The following is a 20,220-nucleotide window of genomic DNA, read 5'->3' on the forward strand; positions in this document are numbered from 1 at the left end:
TCAGCATTGTCTCATCATCATCGTCTCTTCCTTGACTTATCATCATCAGCTTGTCATCATCTGTTTTTTTCATGTCACCCTCTGGTCTTGTCATCACCTGATCTCACCATCACTTTCTCATAATTTCATTGTCAAGTCTCACCACTGTCTTGTTGTACAGTCTTTTTTGGCATCATCTTGTCATTTTTCTAGTGTTAAATCATGAGTCTTTTCAATGTTGTCTCATCATCTTTTTGACATCATCTTTCCAACATCTTGTCTTCATCTGGTCTTTTTGCCTTCATCTTGACATTTTTTCAACATTGCCTCATTAATTTCATCATCATCTGGTCTTTTGGGCATTGTTGCATTGTCCTTTTGGCATTATGTCATCCGGTCTCATCATGATCTGATATCTTCATCATGTCATTGTCTTGTTGTCATCTTATTGTTTCATCTCATTGTCTGCGACTCATACCATCATTGATTCCTCACCATCACCATCTCCTTGTCAGCGCATCACTTTCTTGTCATGTCTCCATCTTGACGCATTGGTGCCTTGTCTCATCATCTTTATTGCCTTGTTGTCGTCTCGTCATCTCACCATCTCATCCTGTCAATGTATCATTGTCTGGTCTTTTGGGCATCATCTCATCTTATGATTTCATCATCTTTTTGACTTTATCTCATCAACACCTCTTTAACACTGCCTCATCATCTTACAGTCTTTTTCACGTTTTCTCATCATCTTTATGGTATGATGTCATCGTGTTTTTGAGACCATCTCTTTGCCTTATTGACATCATCTCATCATCGTCTTGTCATCTGGTCTTTCAGGCGTTATATTTCTAGCATCATCTGGTCAACATCTCATCAACATCTGGTCTTTTCAGCATTTTATCATCAGTATTATATCATCTGGGCTCTTTTTTATCTGATCATCTCATCATTTTGTCATTGTCAAGTCTTTTTGTTGCTTCAGGATTATCCAGTCTTGTCTTTATCCTAACATTATCATGTCTCATCATATCATCACTGTCTCGTTCTCATTTGTCTCTCACTGACAAGGTCTCTCAGGCCTTCTGGCTTAGAGACAGGATTGAAGGAGAACAGGAACCAGCAGAGAAAGAGCACTTAGTCACAGATCTTTTGGCAAATATCAACTGATACAAGTCCATGGGACAAGGTAGGATGCATCTGAGAGTGCTCTATTATCTTTATCTTGCACAGACACTCCCAGGCATAGAATAACCAATTTATCGGTATCTTTTGCAAATAGTAACACTCACAGGGAATCAAATCTCTCCAACGGGATGATCAGTTGCTGTCCAAATAGTGACAAGAATCTCTGCTGCAACTGTCCTTGCAACGACATCTTCAGCTGGACTGAGTAAGACTCCCCTAACTGTTGTATAGTGAATTCTTAAAATCCAGCTGGGCTGTGGTCCTATGTGACTGCATGCTTAGTGCATGCATGACACTGATAAGGCACCTGAAGGGTGTGTGCTGGCCAGCCAGCAAGGGAACAGTCAGCTTCCTGAGCTTCCTAGAAAGGACCCTGAGTGCAGCTGAGCATCCACCTGCAACCAGCTCTGCCTATACTAACACCCCCAGGACACTGACATCTCCACTTGGTAACATTATAACTCCCAACTAGACTACCTTTTTCTTCTTTATGATTTTATACCTTCCCATGTTGGTGTTTTCTCTCACAAATCCTTGAGCTTCTAATAAGCCCATCTTAAGAATTCTACCTGTATTTGTAATAGTACCTTTTTTCCCTCCTCTAAAGACTTGATGACAACTCAGCAATATTTTTCTGCTGAACAAAAGCTGTGCAGCAGGGCCAGATCCAGGCTACACCTTGGTTCCTTAAAACACAGGCAGCTGAATCCCTTGAAGGGGGGCAAAGGTTGTACGGAGGGTTACAGAAAGAGATGGTTATGCACAAGAGGGAGTCTGGACCAAAGAATAGCAGTTGCAACCAGGGTAGAGGCTGAACAGGAACGACGGAGGGCATGGGATGTGGTATAGGAGCCCCTGCAACAAGTGCGAGGAGGAAGTCGTCACTGAAGCACTTCCCTCCCCTGCAAGTTAAGAGATGGTGCTGAGTCCTAGGCCCTCGGCTGCTCTTCCAAGAGCCAAAACAGCAGCAGGTGTGGGCCAGGCTGCCAGAGCCAGTATGAGCAGGAAGAGAGCCAGGAGCAGCAGGAGCAGAGGACCAGGCAGGGCATGGCTACAGAGAGCAGAGCGGCACAGGGCTGGCAAGAGCTGCCAACAGCTAGTGGGGAGCACACAGCTACTGAGCAGCCAGAGGAGGAAGGAGCTGCTCACAAAGAAACCGTGCCACTGGATCCACTCAGCATCACGAGGCTTTGCCCTCATGTAGGCTGAAACATCCAGGAGGCAACAGAGCCCGGTGGCCCAGTGCTGACGGCAGTGCAGGGGGAAGCAGTAGCTGGGCTGCAGTGGCTAGGGAAGAGGATGCCACCCCTTGCCCCTCAGAGAAAGTAAATAGCCACAGCTCTGTACCTGATTGCACCTGATGTGTGCCTTAGTCTTTCTGCGCCGTGTTCATGTACTTGCTAGACACAACACAGCCTGAGAGGGGAAAACTGAAGAAAGGGGAAGGAAGGGCTATTAAGACAAATGTGGGATTTGGCTTTGACTCGGGGACTTTCCCTTTTCATCTAAAGGTCTTCCTCATTGCTACTGTCAGCGGGGTTTGGAGAGTCAGCTGAATCACTCTTTGAATGCCACCGGCTGTATTGGCTAGGCCTCCAGGGGTTGGAAGGGCAGCTGAGACACACAGCGTGGATATACAGCTGTCCCCACACAGCTCTGCAGGGCCCTGGGACCCACTGCTGCTGCCTCAGTAGTCACCAGGCAACAGCTTCCCAAGGCCTCGGGTAGCTGCTGGATGCACTGCAGGAGCCAGGAGATGCCTACGGCCACTAAGCACACTCCAGGGTGCGTGTGCATGCAAGCAGGTGATGTGAACGCAGTCCTACAGAAATCACTTCATTGCTCACCCTTTCCAAGCTGCAGCTTTCAAATAAATCTGCAGCCTGCCCAAGCGAGGCTGCACCCTAAAGCTGCTGGAAAAACAGCACCCAGAACTTAGCCTCGGTTTCATTCTTCCATTAGAGAGAAGGAGGGAAAAAAAAGAACCCCCCCTCCCCACACAACAGTGACAAGACAGTTAGCTTAACCTGTCTAAGCAGATTCTTCTAGCTGAAGGGAAAAGGTTTTTCTGGTTCAGAGTAACAAGAGGTCAGAATGATCCAGGGTTGAAACCAAATACTTGCACATAAAAGCATCATTAGTACATAAACATTGTACAGAACGGGTTATGAAAGCATTGCACCCTCATGTTGATTTAAAAACTTGATCTTTCCCAGCGCAGTTTCACACCTTTCTAGCCTGAGATTTTGCAAGCAAGCTGACAGAACAAGTCAGGGGGCAATACCATGTCTTCAAACGTCTGTACTGTCACACGCAGAAACCACAGCCATCGATCTCAAAGCACACCAACTACAGCTGTCCAGAAATACCATCGCACAGCGGTGGGGAAAAGGAGAAAGATAAGCACTGATGAGGGAGTGTTTACGGCAATAGGACTTTATTTAATATTTTTATTTTCATACAAAATAAAGGATTAAAAATTTAAATATTCTGTATGCTAGGAAAAACAAGCTGATATGCCATATAGAGAGAAAAGACATTTCTTTGCCTTTTCTCAGTTTTTGAAGATGCAAGATGTGCCACATGCAGGTTTTGTCCCAGGTGGGGAATGCCAGACTGCTGAGCTGGTACGTTTGAAGTATCGAGGCTTGTTCTTGCCAAAAATATCCTCCAGTTTAGGGCTTGCAATTAACCCAAAGAGTTGGTCAACATTCACTGGGTGATAGTATTGGTGTAAAATAGCTTGATTAAGCTGAAACCCTATAAAAACAACCATATCAGGGAAGCAGACTCATAAATCAGTTCTCGGTGCTCTGCTCAAGGGACCCTTTCCCCTAGAACCCCCAGAACTGTTACCCTTCTCCTTCCATGCCTGAAAAACTGTTAAAACCTGTGTAGAAAGTGAGATTAATACAGTTCGCCCGCTCCTTGCAAAGCTTTGCGCATCTTCACACAGAACCCACACCCATCTTCAGGCTACCAACAACAGTGCTTGTTTTTAAGTCAGTCTTCACACTAGAAGTATCCCAAACCCACCACGCCCTGGTTTCCTTCCAGAAAAGGGGCTGCTTCATTGCAGTGAGCTTCCACCTTTCTTTTCACACCCTTGCATCCAGACACGGGCACAGAGGACTTTGGTTCAACTTCAACACAACAGCACGTGCAAGAAAACAGCTCCAGTCTCCCTCACCACTCAAAGTCAGCAGCTGCCAGCACTGCTGAAGACTTGCACACTCCCAGGCTGCACTTTAGGGAAGCCAAAATTGTACTGGGAGAAGGTGGAAAGCTCCAGCTGCCTAGGGGAGGAATTAAAGCAAGCAGAACCAAACTCTGCACCTACCATCAGCCCAGGCAGGGACAGGCTTCCGGGGTTCATTCTCATCATCTGTGGAGTCGTCACTGTTCAGATCCATCCCATAATTATTTTCACTTACTTTGGGGGACCTGGATCCCTTTGGTGGTCCTAAGCAGGATGTGGAGATAGATTTCTGAAACCACAGAGAAAACGTTCATCAGAGCCAAAAGGACCTTGCAGTCCCCCACAGGAGGGCTTGCCTTGCCAGGGGAGCTGCAGCCAGACCTGTGCAGTCCGACCCTTTGCGGACACCTCAAAGCTTTGGCGAGAGCAGACAAGCAGGTGTATTAAGATCTCCGTTTTCACAGAAAGAGGCTGTGAAGGTATCTAGGCAAGGGCTGCACACGGAGGATGAATCACGAGTCAGAGGTAAGTTCCCAGAGCTATGTGCTGGGCAATGAACTTTACCCTAGAGGGAAGGTGGCCAGAAACGAGCTGACAGCAGACTCGGAGCAGATGCATCACATTTGCACTCTTTTTCATCCCTAGCTCAAAAACAGAGCCAGAAAGGTCAACACTTGCGCATGGGAAGCCTTTCAATCTATGCATTAACTAGAATATACATAATATTCCTACTTGACTTGGGTTGAGATTTCCAGTAAAACCCAGCAGCGCTCAAATCCTTTCGGCCCCTTTGCTGATCCCCACTTTGAAAGCCAAGCAGTGGCGCAGGACTACGTACTGCAGCAGGGACTGCAAACAGCAAAACCGAAACAGCTGCTTGCCCACCATGCGGCTTCCAAGCTGTAAGGAAAAGCCTGCCAGCACCCTGCCACGAAAAAGCCAAGGCTCCATTTTACTTGGAAGTTGCAGGTCAGAACAGCACAAGGCAAAGCTCAGAGGCACCTCCTGGATTTGTGGTGGGGAGCAGGGATGACTAGATGACCTGACAGTCACCTGTAGTACAGAAGTGCTTAGAGGTGCTGACCAGAGGACACACCAGGAAGGCAATCCTACTTCTGTGGGGTTCTTAGCATTCAATCCAAGTACAGGAATAAGGGAATGCAGAAAAAGTACACACACATTTGTATACAGGCAAAAAACTGTCATGGTGCTCAATTATTTTATCACTCTTTTTAACCCTCTTCCCCTTCTCAGTTTTTTGAGAAAAAGCCTTAGATGTATCTCTAGGTGCTCTGCTTTTTCATGCTTGGGTCCCCCCTTCCACATGTTTCATGACACATCTGGTTTTCTTTCGCTAAAGTAAGTCACAGAATGGAGAACTCCAGCAGGAAGAAGAGGTGCCAGGCAGTCCCAGGGTTAGAGAGCCCCGGGAGGGGAGTCTTACAGGGCTGCTTGGTTCTTCGAGCAGCCTTTTTCCCATCCCTCCAGTTTTCACATCCGAGTGGCTCCAATTCAAACCAAAGAGCCAGATTTCACAGGGAGGCCGGAATCAGTGTTGCTACGGTGCCACCACCGGTGTCGCCGCCTAACCTGGACACCTCATGATGTGCTGCCATCATGTGGCGATTTCCTAACATCTTTTCGAAGATAAAGCACTTGCTTTTCCTTCACGTTCCCTTGTAGTGAGCACTCAGCCGAGCACCCAAAAAGGACTTCCCTGTCCTCACTCTGCCCAGGCTGCTGTTAAACCCTACACCAGAGGATTTAATCTCCTGCTCTTTTCCTCCATCGCTGCCTATTAATAAATCCGCATGCTGACGCCAAAGCACAGAAGCCAGTTAGGCACCACAGACCTCATTTAATTGGGGGTTCTGCTACAACCCAGGCTCACCTTTACAGTTTTGCTCAGCCATGTGCTGGAAGCAGCAGCCACTGATTCTGGTTGCTTGCTTTTTTTCTCCTCTCCCGTCTGCTGCTGAGGCTCCTGCAGACTGGTTTCCTCCTGTTAAGATATAAGAACCAAGTCATTCTTCATTCACGTTCACGCAAGGAAAACAACCAGATTCTACCTCTGGAATTGAGCCATATTTTCTGGGGCTCCTTGCACAAAATTCTCTGTCACTCTCTTTGACAGGAAGATCTTAGAGGATTTTGTTTAATGAAATAACATAAAAAAAAATCTTGTTACGGAACAAGAGTCACACAAATAAAGGGACTCCTGTCTTTGCTCAGATTCTCTCAGCAAAGTTTCCAGAACCCACACTCACCTTTACCACTTTGAGCCGTGTATTAGAAGCCGTGGCAAGGAATTCTGGTTGCTCGCCTCTCTTCTCCTGACCAAGCAGCTGGTGCAGTTCTCTGGGGCTGTCTTCCTCCTATCAAAGAGCATCAAAGTTTTTCACTGCATAAACTTCTTTTTCACCCAAACCACTTTATCCAGGCGTTTCTTCTTCCACTCTCCTCTCCTCAGCAGGGAAAGGCAGTGCATAGCTAACAGGGGAGCCAGAGCTGCAGTCACTCTGAGTTAGATTCAGCTTCTCTTATTCGGAAGAGCTTTGTCATCTCTCACTCCAACCCAGTTGCTGGCAGCACATGAGGAATTCAGACCTTCATTTAAATTAGATGGGAAGAAATAGGTGTTTGAAAGTCATTGGCCTAGTGAATAAGAGCAGTGAGAACAAAAACAGAAGGAAGAATTTATACTTAACAGAGACAGCATTTGGGGGGTGGATTTTTCACTAATGAAGAAAGGCAAAGAGAAAAAGGTCGTGTTAATTTGTTAGGAGTGGAAAGAACGTGTACTGTGATATTTTAAGACAAGCAGCTTTGACTAAGCCATAACATTCTTTCCTAACCTTGTGCAAGTGCAGATGAGGTTATGTGAAGCCATATGATACCTGAAGTTTGTTATGGGGATCATATAACCCTCATGCAGTAAGTGAATGTAGTAAATGGATATGGAAATTAGTAAAAGATTTTTTTTTAAAGCACCAGTGAATGTTTTTTGGAGCTGTTCCTCAAAGTGCCATTGTACGGCTGTCATTCATCTTGTTTCTGCGATACTAAGGCTACAAGGCTGAGAAAGCTCACCAGTTAATAAAAAACAGTTAACTCTGATTTTAGCAATAGAGTTAACTCATTCTTGCACAAAACCCAACTCCTTACAATAACATGTTTGGCTGGTTGTTGGGTTCATTATAGTCATTCCTCTAAACAATTTAATAGCTAATTTTAAAACCTTAAACGGTAACACAGTGCCTGGAGAACAAGCCTGAAAAAAAGAAAAAAAAAATCCTAGTATTTTAGTCCTCACTGGCTTACAAGAGCGAAGTAACTGCAAGACCACTTCAGCTCCCCACCTTTATATTTTTTCCAGTAAACACTGCCAACTCCAGCTGTGGTGGGGGGGCCTTCTCCTTCTCTCGTTGTTTGTGATCCCTGGGGAACAAAACCATAGTTTAGTCAAGAGGAAAGTACCCACCACCCCCTGCACTCTCAGCTTCTTCCTCCAGCACCCCAAACCTCTGGTAAAGCCAAAAGCTCACACCCATCTCCCAGTTTCAGCAGTATTATTCTTATCTACTGCTTCGTCATGCCTGTGGCTGAGTCCCCTTCTCCAGGGCAGAATCAGGCTAAGTCATACCTCTCCTTCACTTGTTCCACCTGGCGCTGCTCTACGAGATTCTTTAGCTCCAAGACTTTCTTCCCCTTCTCCTTCACTTCATCCTCTCTCCTTTTCTGCAGTAGGTCCTGCTGCTCAAATTCATCTTCCTCCTGAAAGAAAGAAAACCCTTGCAACCCTCCAACTCAAATGGGGAAAGATGGGAAGACACGAGGCAAGCGATTTGAGACTGCCTGTACTTGTTGTATCCCATCCTTGCCTTTCATGGCTGCCCACCAGCTGGGCAGCCTTCCCCTTCTGCCCCCATAGCTACCCTTGTATGCGACCCCATCATCCAACTTGCTAGACAGAAATCTTGCATCACCGATGCTCTCATTCCCCCAAATCCCTGCAACTCCCGACAGCAGTCCGTCTTCCTCCCACAAAGCAGAACAGTGCATGGGTTCCCTGCTACTCCTTCCCTTTTCTGCACGCAGGAGGGACCCGGTGTTGCTCTTACCATCCTCAGTGCTTTCTGTTTCCGTGCATCAGCTTCTCCAGCCTTCTTAGACAGTTTTTTCTTGTTCCTTTCCTCTACCGCTTTCTCTTCCCGCACTTGCGAGATGCGCACCTGAGAAAGCCACACAGCTCTGCTCCACAGCCCCCCATGGACACGTCACGGCCTTTTCCACAAGGGGGAACTGGGAGATCTTATGAAGTTTGAGGCCTGTGGTCTTAAGCAGGTCTTAATCAGACCCAGGTCTTAATCAGACTGAGAACCCAACACCCACTGGATTTAACGCCAGCCTCATGCAACAAGTCCACCACTTACTACGGGTCACGTGAAGAGGAGCCCATCACCTGGAGCGACTGGAGAGAAGAGCACAGAGATGATTACACAGCCCCAGAATACACACTCCAACCTTGTCAGTGATTCTCTGCAGAACAGGGGGATCTAGCAAAACACTCGTTTCCATTTTGCCCGCAGGGCTGCTCTCTGACTGAACTAAGCTGCACTATGAATGAAGAATATGAAAGCTGGCTGAGTCACAGAGACAAGGCTCCTTTACCTGAGCTGTCTGTCCCAGTAAAAGCACTAGTACGTGCACAGCAGCGGATTAGCCAGGGCTGCGTGTACTTTTGACTGCTCAGGTTTTGGGAAAGGCCAAAAGGAGCACTGGTTCCTTCATTTTCTAAGGCTGACCCTTCCAAAGGTTACTTCAGTCCATCTCCAAAACAAGCAAAAGCTCTGGAGCCCATCAATTCTGGTCCTTCTTTTGAAAGAGAAGGGGTTGTTCACAATCCTTCTCCCCAGGGCTCCTTCCCTCTTGCCTTGAGGCAACATCAGGGTTTCAAGCTGCCGCCAGGCCTCCAGGTCAGTCACAAGCCTCCCTCAATCCTGGAGAAGCTGCCCCGGTGTACAAAAGCAGCAGCGGACATTGTCCACATGCAGCCAGCAACGGCTGACCCTAGTATGCTCTACATCTTCTACCTGCCCTCAGAACAGGGCAAGGCAAGGCTTTAAAAGGAAACCCAACACACCCAGAGCCACCAACACGTCTAACGGTCAGGAGCATCCCTTAGCTGCCTGGTAGCTGTTCTTTCCGCAGCCTTCTGAGAGCACCGTGGCCTCGCGGCATGGCTATTGCTCTGCGTGAACGACTCGCTCGCTCCGAGCGCGTTGGGGCCCAGGAACGCTGCCTCACCTGCAGTGTCTGTTCACAGGACACGCAGACAAGGGATGCTGCCACATTCCTTGAAGGCAGAGCGCCATAAACACCGCATGTCAGAACAGGAATATTTAGAGGCACTGCAGAGGTTTGAGAACACATAGCCTCCTCTTACCGAGCAGAGGATTTCAAGAGTCTGTTTTAGACGCAGGCTTACCCACCACCTGATTAGTCACCGTCAGCAGCAACCCCGTGCTTGCACTTATTACGCTTGTGACAAACTAGTGGCCCGTTTGCGCCCTCTCAGTCTCACAGCTCGCCAGGAGGAGACGTCATTGTCCCGACTGGCCCGAAGCTCGGTCAGACTTCTTACCTTTTCGTCATTCTGTAAAATCTTCTGTTCCATCCGCTTTTTCTTCTCTTCCTCCATTTGTTCCACCCGCTCCCGAGCCTGCAGCGCCTTCCTTAGTCGCTCTTCCCTCTTCCTAGGCAGTACATGCGCAAGAAGGACCTCTTAGCTTTGTCTGCTCTGGCACAGAGGATGATGCGGGGCACAAGGACTTGCCACGGGAACTGGGGCTCATGGCTCATTCTCTAGCATGGCAGCTTTCCAGTACCACGTGGAAACTATTATTTTGCTTGACTTGCTTTGACCGAGCTTAGCCTAAGCTCACATCTGGACTAAGTTCACCAGACATCAGCAGGTGTTTTGCACCGATACAGTTTTTGCCACAGCTAGCCATGAGCAGCAGTGCCCAGGGAACATCACTTGCAGAACGGTCCTTCCAAGTGGGAGGCAAAGACGACAGTACAAGAGTGCTGTCTGCCTGGCAGGAAAGGCCTCCGAAACAATTTTGGGCTAAACCAGGGAAGGAGCAGGAGCTAAGAGACCCAACTCACTGTTTCATTTCTGCCTGCCGCCGTCTCTTTTCCTCCTCCACTTTCTTCTTCCTCTGTTCCTCAGCCTCCTGCTTCTTCCTGAGACTTTCCAGTCTCTGCCGCTCCCTCTCCTGCAGGGAGATGAGTTTCTGCCCCCAGGCTGCTTGTGCACAGGCAGCTAGAGGCTAGGCAGCCTGCTAAACAAAGAAGTCACTGGCAGAGCTGTGGTCACCCACCCATTGGAATGGGAAGTGAATATTAGGGAAGAGACAATACAGGTCGGGCAACAATGCTTATTCAACTACACCATCTGCCTAGAGCAGAGGAGTCATCTGGTTTGGGAAGGGAACACCTCAGTCCTTCAACATCACCTACTGTACAGGATCTGTTCAGGCGAGGAAATTAGCCAGCACACCACCGCAGCAGATGATCTGTAGCAAACATTTCCCACCTGGGTCAGTGCTACCTATACCAGCAGCAGGGAAAATGGGAGGAGAAGGTGCCCAGCACAAATAGTCTTGTGCTTAAAGGCCAAAAGGTTTTTTAGCAAGTCCCGGTCCCAGCAGAACACCTGCAAAGGGATCCTGCCACCTCACCGCTGGCCAGTTTACGTTCTTGGGGAGAGAACAGGAGGACTCCAGGGATGCCAGTGCAAGGGGAAAGAGCTACCAGTGCCTGTGATACAAGAAGTACGGCCATTACAGTTTTCCAGCCCCCATGGTGAAGGGTATCTTTACTTACAACAAAGTCTCCCTGTGGAGAGAGAGAGAGAGATGGGGGGGGGGGGGGAATGCAAAAATAATTAAGGCTTTGGAGGCAATACTAGCACCAACCCTGTCTGCAGCAATAGCTCCTTACCAGCACGTGGACAGGAACCCGCTGCTGATACCACACTGCCCATATCCCAGCCCCGCAGCAGCCAATTACGCCGCACAAAAGAGCAGATTCCCACCGCACAGAGAAGAGCTTCCCGTCTTCTCAGGGTTCAACAGTCCCACAACATGAGACGTTTCTGCTGACCATAGACAGACCAGCTGAGACTTCTCCGCATCTGAGAAAGGTTTGAGGATTGGTGCTAAAAACCAGGTCGGTGACAGTGTTTGTAGACCAACCAGCCTCCCTCCCTGGGGAGGCTGAAGGAGGACTTGTGAGGCCAATTTGTTATTGGGAGCTGCACTGATCCATGGCAGTAGACAGAAACAACATGTTTGCGTGTCTCTAAGCAAACAGTCCCTCCTGCCACTCCCCAAAAGTTGACACCTGCCCCCCCCGCCCCTCCAGCCCTGGCAAGGGAAGGTGGGAGTCTGATGCACCTTAAGATCAGGCCGGGTGGGAGTGTTGCGTTTGATGAAATTCCTTATGACACCCCCACGTCCCGTGGAGCCCGGGCTGGAGAGCAGCTGATTTCTTTGCACAGCCTGCAAGAAGTTTTTCAACGGGCGAACAACCTAAGGGAAGAGGACAGACGGAAGTCAGTACTGGCCAGGGAAAGGGTGGCAAAGGAGGACTACGGCACCCACTCACCTTGCTAGCTGGAGAGGCAGAAGACGCAGTCTGGTTTGCAGAACTCGCGTGCTTGTCCTCCAACGGGGAAAGGGCACAACCCCCTGGCTGCTGCCCGTCCCACATAACACCCATCGCTTGCTTACAGCTCCTTGTCCTGATGGCATGAGCAAGAGGCACGTTAGGTGGCCATCACCAGCCTAAGCATCCAGGTTTCCCCATGTCAGAACCATCTTCCCTTGCATCCCTGACTCCAGGGAAAAACAGGGGACACTGCTTCACCGCACAGTACGGGCTCAATCCAGCTGCAGTTTGGAGGAAGGCTGCCCAGCTTGACTCATCACATGGTGCTGAGCATCCGCACGAGAACAGAGGTTACTGCTACTCCCCTTCCCGCCCACCACCTGCAGCAAATCCACCCCAGCAAAGCCGAAGAGGAGAGGAGATTGAGGACAAAGCTAAAAGTAGCTGAAGTCTCACATAAAACACCCATAACACATGCAGTGAGGAAGTCAGGTATTCCAGACACTTGCACCACATAAAAATAAACAGATTAGTCACCTACTGGTGTTGCCTTCTAAAACGACTCCCAGACCACCCCTTTAAGTACCACCCAGAGAATCACATCGGAGCTGTGAGTTAGCAGTGCTATCTTAGCCAACTTTGCTGTTTTCTGCATAAGCTGAGGCATCTGCTCTCCAAGCCAGATCTGAGTCCTAGTCCTGAACAAGGCTCGAGAAGCCATAAGAAAGTCCCAAAACGCTATTAGGACTTGACCAAAGTGGATTTCAAAACTACATGGAGGAAAAAAACAAAACAAAACAAAAAAAAAACCACAGGCAAAGCTTTCGACCAAGTTAGTTAGAAGGCCAGGTCTAAGTCCTTCCAGACCACTCCAGCTCATTCCTTCTCCCTGCAAAAGCCTCATACCAGATGCGTGAGGGTTTCTCCTGGAACTCAGCACTGTGGGGTTGTTCCTGGTTCTCCTTTTGGGGTTCGCTATTCATATTTACACAGCTTCCTGTGGGGAAAAAAAAACAAAAGTAGTTAGCACCATATGCAAGGCATCCTGCAGCAAGAGCCTGACCCTTATCTCCAGCTCTCGCGTGCCAAGAGCCCCACTGAATGAAACTGTCCTGGGAAAGAAGAAACCCAGATGACTACCTTGTATGCCAGTGTTGTATACGTACCTTGCACACATCCTTCTGAATAGGCACAACTTATCTCGCCAAAAGGACTCTAGCTACTCTTTCCTCTACTCCAGCTACAGTTTCTTAAAGGGTTATGCAGTTTCCATAGGAAATAAACAAAAAGCTTGAAGATCTCCATCTCTTTGCTTTGAGGGACATCAAATAAAGAGGACCTGTAATCCCTTACATGATGTGAACTCAAGGAGGAGAGGGATGTCAAGGTGCTATAGCACAACATTTGGCTACCTGGAGGACTTCAGGTCTACCACTAATCTTTTAAAAACGTTCCCACTCATTCGTTATGCACATTGATGTCTGACTAGAAAGCATTTATCTCAAGGCTTGGAAATATTTACAAGGGGTCTTTGCTTGATCTAATACCATAGGTTTCATGCTCTCTGGAGATCAAGTTTCTCTGAAAAATAACCTTGATTGGTCAGAGGTAGTTTTGTTTCCAATAATCTGTTCCCAGATTTTCCCCAAATCCTCATATTGACCCTGTGGCCTGTACGCATGTGGCTTCACGAAAGGAAAGCAAAACCAACTCAACATTACCTTCATTATTCCCTGTTTGCTGCTCAGAGGGAGACAAGCGCTGTGCAGGAGGGCTGGCAGCTGGCATACTTTTGCTTGAAGCAAGGAAGTTTTCAGGAGTCTGCAGGAGAAGGAACAGTGATTTTCAAACTACAGATACCCGAGTCTTAAAAGAAAGGTAAGTCCCTTTACGGTGTCTCCGGTTATGACACCGTTAGGAACTTCAGATACCCCTAAGGAACACTGACAGCAGTACAAAGAACAAGGTCACTGCAGCACAGCATCCTACTGCGTTACCAGGCTGCTTGTGTGTGTCTACAGTCCCTGTCTGTGTGTGTCTACAGTCCACGCTTTCCCTTACTTGCTAAGCGCGTGTCAGCTACCGCCACCTGCCCATTCCCACCGCCCCCGACACTTTTGAACTGCACCAGGGAGCTAATCTGGGACAGAGCCAGCCTCCCTGCTGGGTTAACTTCCACCTAAGCCAGCTCAAGATGTTTCTGCCAGCTCAAAGGAAGGGATGGGTTTCTTTGTCTTGGTAGCACTACTGACTTATACTAGCTTGTTGTGTACGTAGCCTCGCTGGCCAAGCACAGCACGTTAACTTGAACCATCCTCCTGATTTTTGTAGCTCAAACCAGCCAAGATAAGAATACACACACAACCAGTTACCATGCCCGGCTGACAGGCAAAAGCACACTAAAACGTGGGAACCTGGCCAAGCTCCTCCAAACAGTCCACCTTTAAGAAGCCCTATCAAGGTACAAAAGGTCTCTGCCCTCCAGCAGTCAGTAAGCCAACTGGCTGAACTAGCTTTCCAAGCGAGAGAGGGGCAAGTGCCGTCCAACTCAGCAGTGCCTTCATTTAACGTGAAGAGATGTGACAGAATAATCCTTCGGCCACATCTTCCGCTTCCATGGCAATGCGTCCAACTGCTCAGCAAAAGGTGTTAACTCAGGAGCTGGCAGGCAAGAAGATGTACGGAGAGACAGTAGGTGAGCTGCTCGAGAGCCCAAGACAGACTTACCTTTTCACTTTGGGGGATCAGCTCGAGTCCAGGTCTGTAAAAAAGAAGGGCCATTTTAATTATTTCAACTCCCTCTGAGGCAACAGAAACACTACTTTGCCCTTGGGGCATCTCTATGAGGACAGCGATCAGAAGAGTGAGTTACAGGTAATGAAAGTACGATGGAGCTAGCACACTGGAGCCAAGGAAGTGCAGATAAGTGTAAGGATACACAGAGAAAGGCACGAGCCTGTTTTTAGCCATGGGTGGTGCAGTAAATTCTCCTGATGGACCGTTACTTTGCATGGCTGAGCAACACACAAGTGAGTTTTGTCCCCTTCTACAGGGCTTCCATACAGTAGGCAAAAAGGATGCTCCACGAGCCTCACGCAGAGTTTTACCTGTCCACCTTCCAAGCCAGATCACAGGCTGACTAACCAGTGCCACAGGGCATCCAGAGGCCTGTAGCTGCCAGTATCCCGCGACAGAATTCACGTGACACCAGCCAACACCAGGCACAGCTATTTCTATCAGCCTCCCAGGCCTTCTGGCACAGGGCCGGACTCTGCAGCGACCAACCTCACTGTACTCTGAACAAGGGCGGGCTGTGCCTGAACAACAGGCTTTGAAATCACCCCGAGTGACACCATCACCCCAAACAGTCAATTATAAAACCAATCCCAGATCTGTAACACCGGAGTGACCCATATAGTTTCCTTGCAGGGTTTTCTGTGACTTCTTTCTGCCTGCTTCACAGGGTAACCTCACCTCATGCTGCTGCTCACATCGTCTTCCACAAACACCTCCAGGGAGCTTTGACCTGGGGAGGGAGAAAAGCACACGCAACATTAACCAACTCGGGAATTTCAGTCCAAGGCTTCCCAACAGCAGCAGCTTGCGTGCGGTAGAGCTCGGAACCCAGGTCTCCGTGCAGGCTCTCCTTCCAGGGAACGCGCTGATTGCTCATCCCAGCTTTCCGCACCAGCCCTGCCACCCTCCCTCAGGTGTCACTGTCAAACTGCTGTAGGCTGCGAAGGCAAGAGCACTTGAAAAAGCACCTCCTCTGTCTGCAGCCTGCTCCAGCTACACAAACACGCTCATGCCTGTGTCACACAGACATCATTTCAAAGTCAACTGACTTCAGCTTCTGCCTCCCTACACAGCTTTATGCAGAGGTTTGGTGGATTTTGGCTGATTTCACCCCCCCCCCCCATAACACCACTTAGCTGAAACTGTTATAACAAATGCCTACATGCAGTGTGACTCAAAGCTGACAAAACTAAATACCAAAGGCATTAGCGCTTTATTAGAAGCCAGTCTGTCTTCAGAAGCAATGATTTCAGACAGTTCAAACAGCAAAACCTCCCAAGGAGCGGCGAGGGCAGGCGATATGGATTTCTGCATCTTGCTCCCTCAGATGACCGTGCTGTTTGGTTCTCAGTCCCATTACTCTTCCACCTTCACCCAAAAAATGATTGCACCCTAACCAGGTGGAAGCCACGAGGCTTCTTGCTGAGGAGACCAGGAGCCAGTGATGTTAACACAGACAAGCAGCTCCACCGCTGCCTACTCCCCACATCCGAGCTGAAAAGCTCATTTAGCCAAACGAAAATACTCAACAGCTGAAAGGAACTTACAGCTCACTCTGCTGGAGGCAGAGGACGATTCTCGAGCTGCTGCCTTCTTTGAAATGGCCCTGCTGATAGATCTCCGGATCATGCTCTCTCTTTTGCTGGCCAGTGAATATTTTTCTGCCAAGGAGGCCCTATGGCTTTTGCGGGGGCCACCCACAAAGCTTCGGCGTCCAGAGCAACGGCGTGATTTGGCTCTCGTTGCGGTCATTTTGCTGTCGGGGTCCTGGAAAAGCACTTTTTCTAGGCCTCGAGGAGACCGATCTCCTCGGTCGGTGGCAGGATCTCCGTTTCTAGCAGCCTCGGGAGTGGAGGTACTCACTCTTTTTTGGGGGGTCTCTTCCCCCTCCCTTGCTGTCTGGCCACCAGGGCCCACGCTGACAGAGGACACACCGGGCAGCTCAGTAACTCCAGCGCCCTCGGGCAATCGCTCCTCTGCGGCAGCCTTACAGGCCCCGTGTCCAGTATCGGCCCCGTGTCCAGTATCGGTCCCGGGTCCCTTCCCTAACTCGACCTGAGGGCAGTCGTTAGAAGCCATTTTTGCCACTGGAACTTGCACTTCAGCTGGCCGTTTCCCAGTCAGCGCCACCGGCAGCGCTGGAAGCTCTGTTTTAACACCGGCCTGAGACCTTACCGCAGGGTCGGGTGCAGGCACCTCTTCCCCCAGACCGCTGGGGTTCTGGGGTTGCTCTTTGCTGCGGCGTCTTTGGGAGCCTGGCTTGGAAGACACCAGCTTGATACTGCTTCTCCTTCTGGACAACCTTAGATAGAAACAATAAAATTATCAAGTGATGCAGAAGTCTCCCACTCCCAAATGATTTTAGAGCAAAAAGCAGACAAATTTCAAAGTGAACCTACCGGCTTCCTCCCTCCACCACTCCCCCTCACAACTCCTCTTTTATCACTCGTTAAGTGCAGGAGCCCAACCTTGAGAGCTCCCAGATGTGCTCTGGCAGGTTTAGCTGGAGCAAGTTAGAAGTTACCGCTCCCCACAGCCCGCAAGATGTTTCTACTTGATGTTACCACTCTGTACCATAGGACGCAGAGTCTTGCTGCAGCCATGTCAGAGACTGAGACACCGAGAAAACATTCACAGCTCTCACGCGGAGTTTGCTAACAGCGTGGGAAACAGCGATGCCGCAATATATGTGGTATCCGACAGCCCAATCCAGAGAACGACAGCAAAAACGTACGTGTATAGATAGGATTAATAAGTTTAAGTTACCTTAATTTAAGAGGAAAAAATATCAGGCTCAGTAACTGTCTCTAGCTCTGTTGCTCGAGTTAATCCTGACCAACTATGTAGGAGTTTGGGGAACTCTGGCAATGAAATCCTGCTCTCCTGCACTACGTGACTTGTCAAGAGAGGGCAGAGCCATGCACTTGATCAGCTGGACAAATCCAAAAAACAAAGGACAATTTCAGCATAATTGAGAGAGAGAGCAAGCCTCCAATGCCAAACAAACTTAGAGACAGCTATATAAAGGGTGGAGATCAGAGGAAAAAACACGATGGGAGAGCCGACAGGAAAGTGCACATGAGGTAGAAACGCGGCTAAGAAAACCCACTGTATCGTAACCTAGCTAAATTAACAAGGATTCACGGTCACTGATAGAAAACCACGAGCGAGCAGTGATTTGTCCTGCAACCAATATTCAAGCTGATACTCTCCGCCCTCAGTTCGGTTTTGGTCTCTTAAATTTCTCATTCTGACCTCTAGCAAAAAGAGGAGTGACTTAATTGGGAAATCTGAAATTAAAAACACATAAAGAAATGGATTTAAAAACAAACACACTGAGCAGAACAGAGCAAGGGAAACAACAGCGGTCTGACCCCGCAGGATACGGCGAAGTGCTGAACTTCAGTATGACCTTCCTGTTGGTGAGTGATCACCGTCCTTTGGGGCATTTTGTCCTATCAGGAGGAGATTTCTTACAAAACTCCTTTTAAAAAGAGGACAAACACATGGAAGATTTGTCTTCTTTCGGGGAGCAATCCAGCTGCTACATTCGACTTGGAAACTCACAGGATGTTTTAAGAGCTCTCCCCATTTAGATCTTCAACATTTTCCTCTCCTGCCCTCCTTAACCACACACACGCATGAACTTCCCACGCTTCCTTACTATTCTTGCTCTTCTCTCCATCCTCCATGTCTTGTTTCTGACAATCTTTCAGCTCCAACCCTTCCTGCCCAACTCCTGTGGGTTTTTCACCATGGTTATCAAAATCGAAGTGCCTTAACGCAAACAGTTCACTACTGCCTGTCAAATCAGTAGGGTTTGGTCACGTTACAGCTATCGTCCGTGTGTCTGCTCTCAGACCACAGCAGACATTTCTCTGAAGGGAAGGTTACCTTAACTACCTGACCGCGAGATGAGCAGACGCAGAGCTAGCTACCACAAAGCAGGTCTTCTATATAACAAGTTTTAGCTTGCTTTCTAGTGACCGATACGATGGCGTGGACGTGGCATTTTTGTGCCTAACCAGTAACAAGTCCCATTCTCAGGTTCTCAGGCACCAATACAAGATTCAGGGTGCGAACACCAGGAGCAACCTCAGGCCAGAAGGTGTGCTGAAAAAAATCAAGTAAACAAACAAACGAACCAACCCCCCCCCCCCAAACAAATAAAATAGAGACAAATATTTATTATTCTTTGTTTCTAACCATAAAAAAAAAAAAACAGAAGTGAAGGAAACCAAGCAACTGTCTTCCAGACTTTCACAAGAAACACTGAGTTGACCTACTTTTGGACTAGACATGCCTTATTAGGTATATTTATTAATTCAGGAAAATAAACTGGCTTTTGGGAGGGGGTGTGGAGAGTTACCATTCAATTTTGTTTCACCCTTAAATTAAAAATTTACTTTTTATTTCTTGTTTGCAGAAGGTTATGGCCATGCAGCAGAGGCAGAACATGAACCGACCCACCTACCTCCTCCTGGTCGGCTCCTTATTTTCATCTTTGAGAGAGGAGGACTGCCTTTTCTTGGGACGCCTCCTCTGTGATGGTGTTTTGGGCACTAACTCAGGCTCGGCCCCAAAGTTGCTGTCGGGCACACAAACGCAGAAAGACGATGATGGCCTTCCCCCTGCTCCCCCCCACCTGCCAACCATGCTACGCGCAAAGTAATGTTCACTTGATGAGGCCAGGTGGGTGAGAAACGAGTGAAGGAGGTGCAACAGCCACCAAGGTCCCAACAAGGTGCACGACACACAACCATGCTAAATCACTCGGAAACCAGCGCCGGCCCTCACATGAGGACCAGGCCACCAGCGTGCATGGATTAAGCTCACGGAGGCTGAGAGTGCTGACACCACAGAGCTTCCCAAGGGAGAAAGGGCAGCCTCCTCGGAGGGCGGCCGGCAGGGCCTACCTATCCAGCAGCCTCGCGCCCTGCTCCTCGACCTCCCGCAGCCACGCCAAGTGCTTGTGCTTGGCGTCGTGGAGGAACCGGGAGAGCCTCTGCCCGCACACCTCCAGCAGCCGCRTGGGACCGTCGGCCTCCGCCATGGCCTGCCTGAGGCACAGCAGGGCCGAGAGGGGGGCTGGCACCCTGGGGGCAGCGGCCGGAGAAGGGCCGCTCCACCCCCCCCCCCCCCAGGGCTGGGCGTGAGGGCAGGGCCAAGGCGCCTGGCCTCGAGACTAAGGAGGCCCGAGCCCCACGGCCTCACCCCAGCACCTCCCCGGCGGGGCCCCTCCCAGTGGGGCAAGCCCCTAGGACCTCCCCAGTGGGCCGCCCCCCTCTGCAATGGGGCTGCCCCCCTCCCCCAATGGCGGAGGCCCCCAGGGCACAACCGTCCCTCCCTGAGGGGACGCTGCCCCCACCGAGCCGCCCACACCA

General features: G+C 49.3%; 1 protein-coding gene across 1 annotated transcript; it reads right to left on the bottom strand.

Moving 5' to 3' along the window:
• Nucleotides 1–3,650: 3,650 nt before the first annotated feature.
• Nucleotides 3,651–19,889, bottom strand: LOC112973771 (inner centromere protein-like). Its single transcript, XM_026082066.1, has 18 exons — nucleotides 19,753–19,889; nucleotides 19,311–19,424; nucleotides 16,384–17,138; nucleotides 15,515–15,566; nucleotides 14,768–14,801; nucleotides 13,762–13,861; nucleotides 12,947–13,037; nucleotides 12,038–12,173; nucleotides 11,827–11,961; nucleotides 11,255–11,266; nucleotides 10,535–10,644; nucleotides 10,008–10,119; nucleotides 8,485–8,595; nucleotides 8,007–8,137; nucleotides 7,723–7,801; nucleotides 6,255–6,365; nucleotides 4,505–4,652; nucleotides 3,651–3,924 (listed from the first exon to the last, which is right to left on the bottom strand). The coding sequence occupies exons 1-18, from the start codon at nucleotides 19,887–19,889 to the stop codon at nucleotides 3,719–3,721; spliced, it is 2,574 nt and encodes an 857-aa protein (XP_025937851.1). The 3' UTR covers nucleotides 3,651–3,718.
• Between the last annotated feature and the right edge of the window lie 331 nt (nucleotides 19,890–20,220).

Source organism: Apteryx rowi, unplaced genomic scaffold (genome assembly GCF_003343035.1).
Source record: "Apteryx rowi isolate R43461 unplaced genomic scaffold, aptRow1 scaffold_566, whole genome shotgun sequence".
Taxonomy (NCBI): domain Eukaryota; kingdom Metazoa; phylum Chordata; class Aves; order Apterygiformes; family Apterygidae; genus Apteryx; species Apteryx rowi.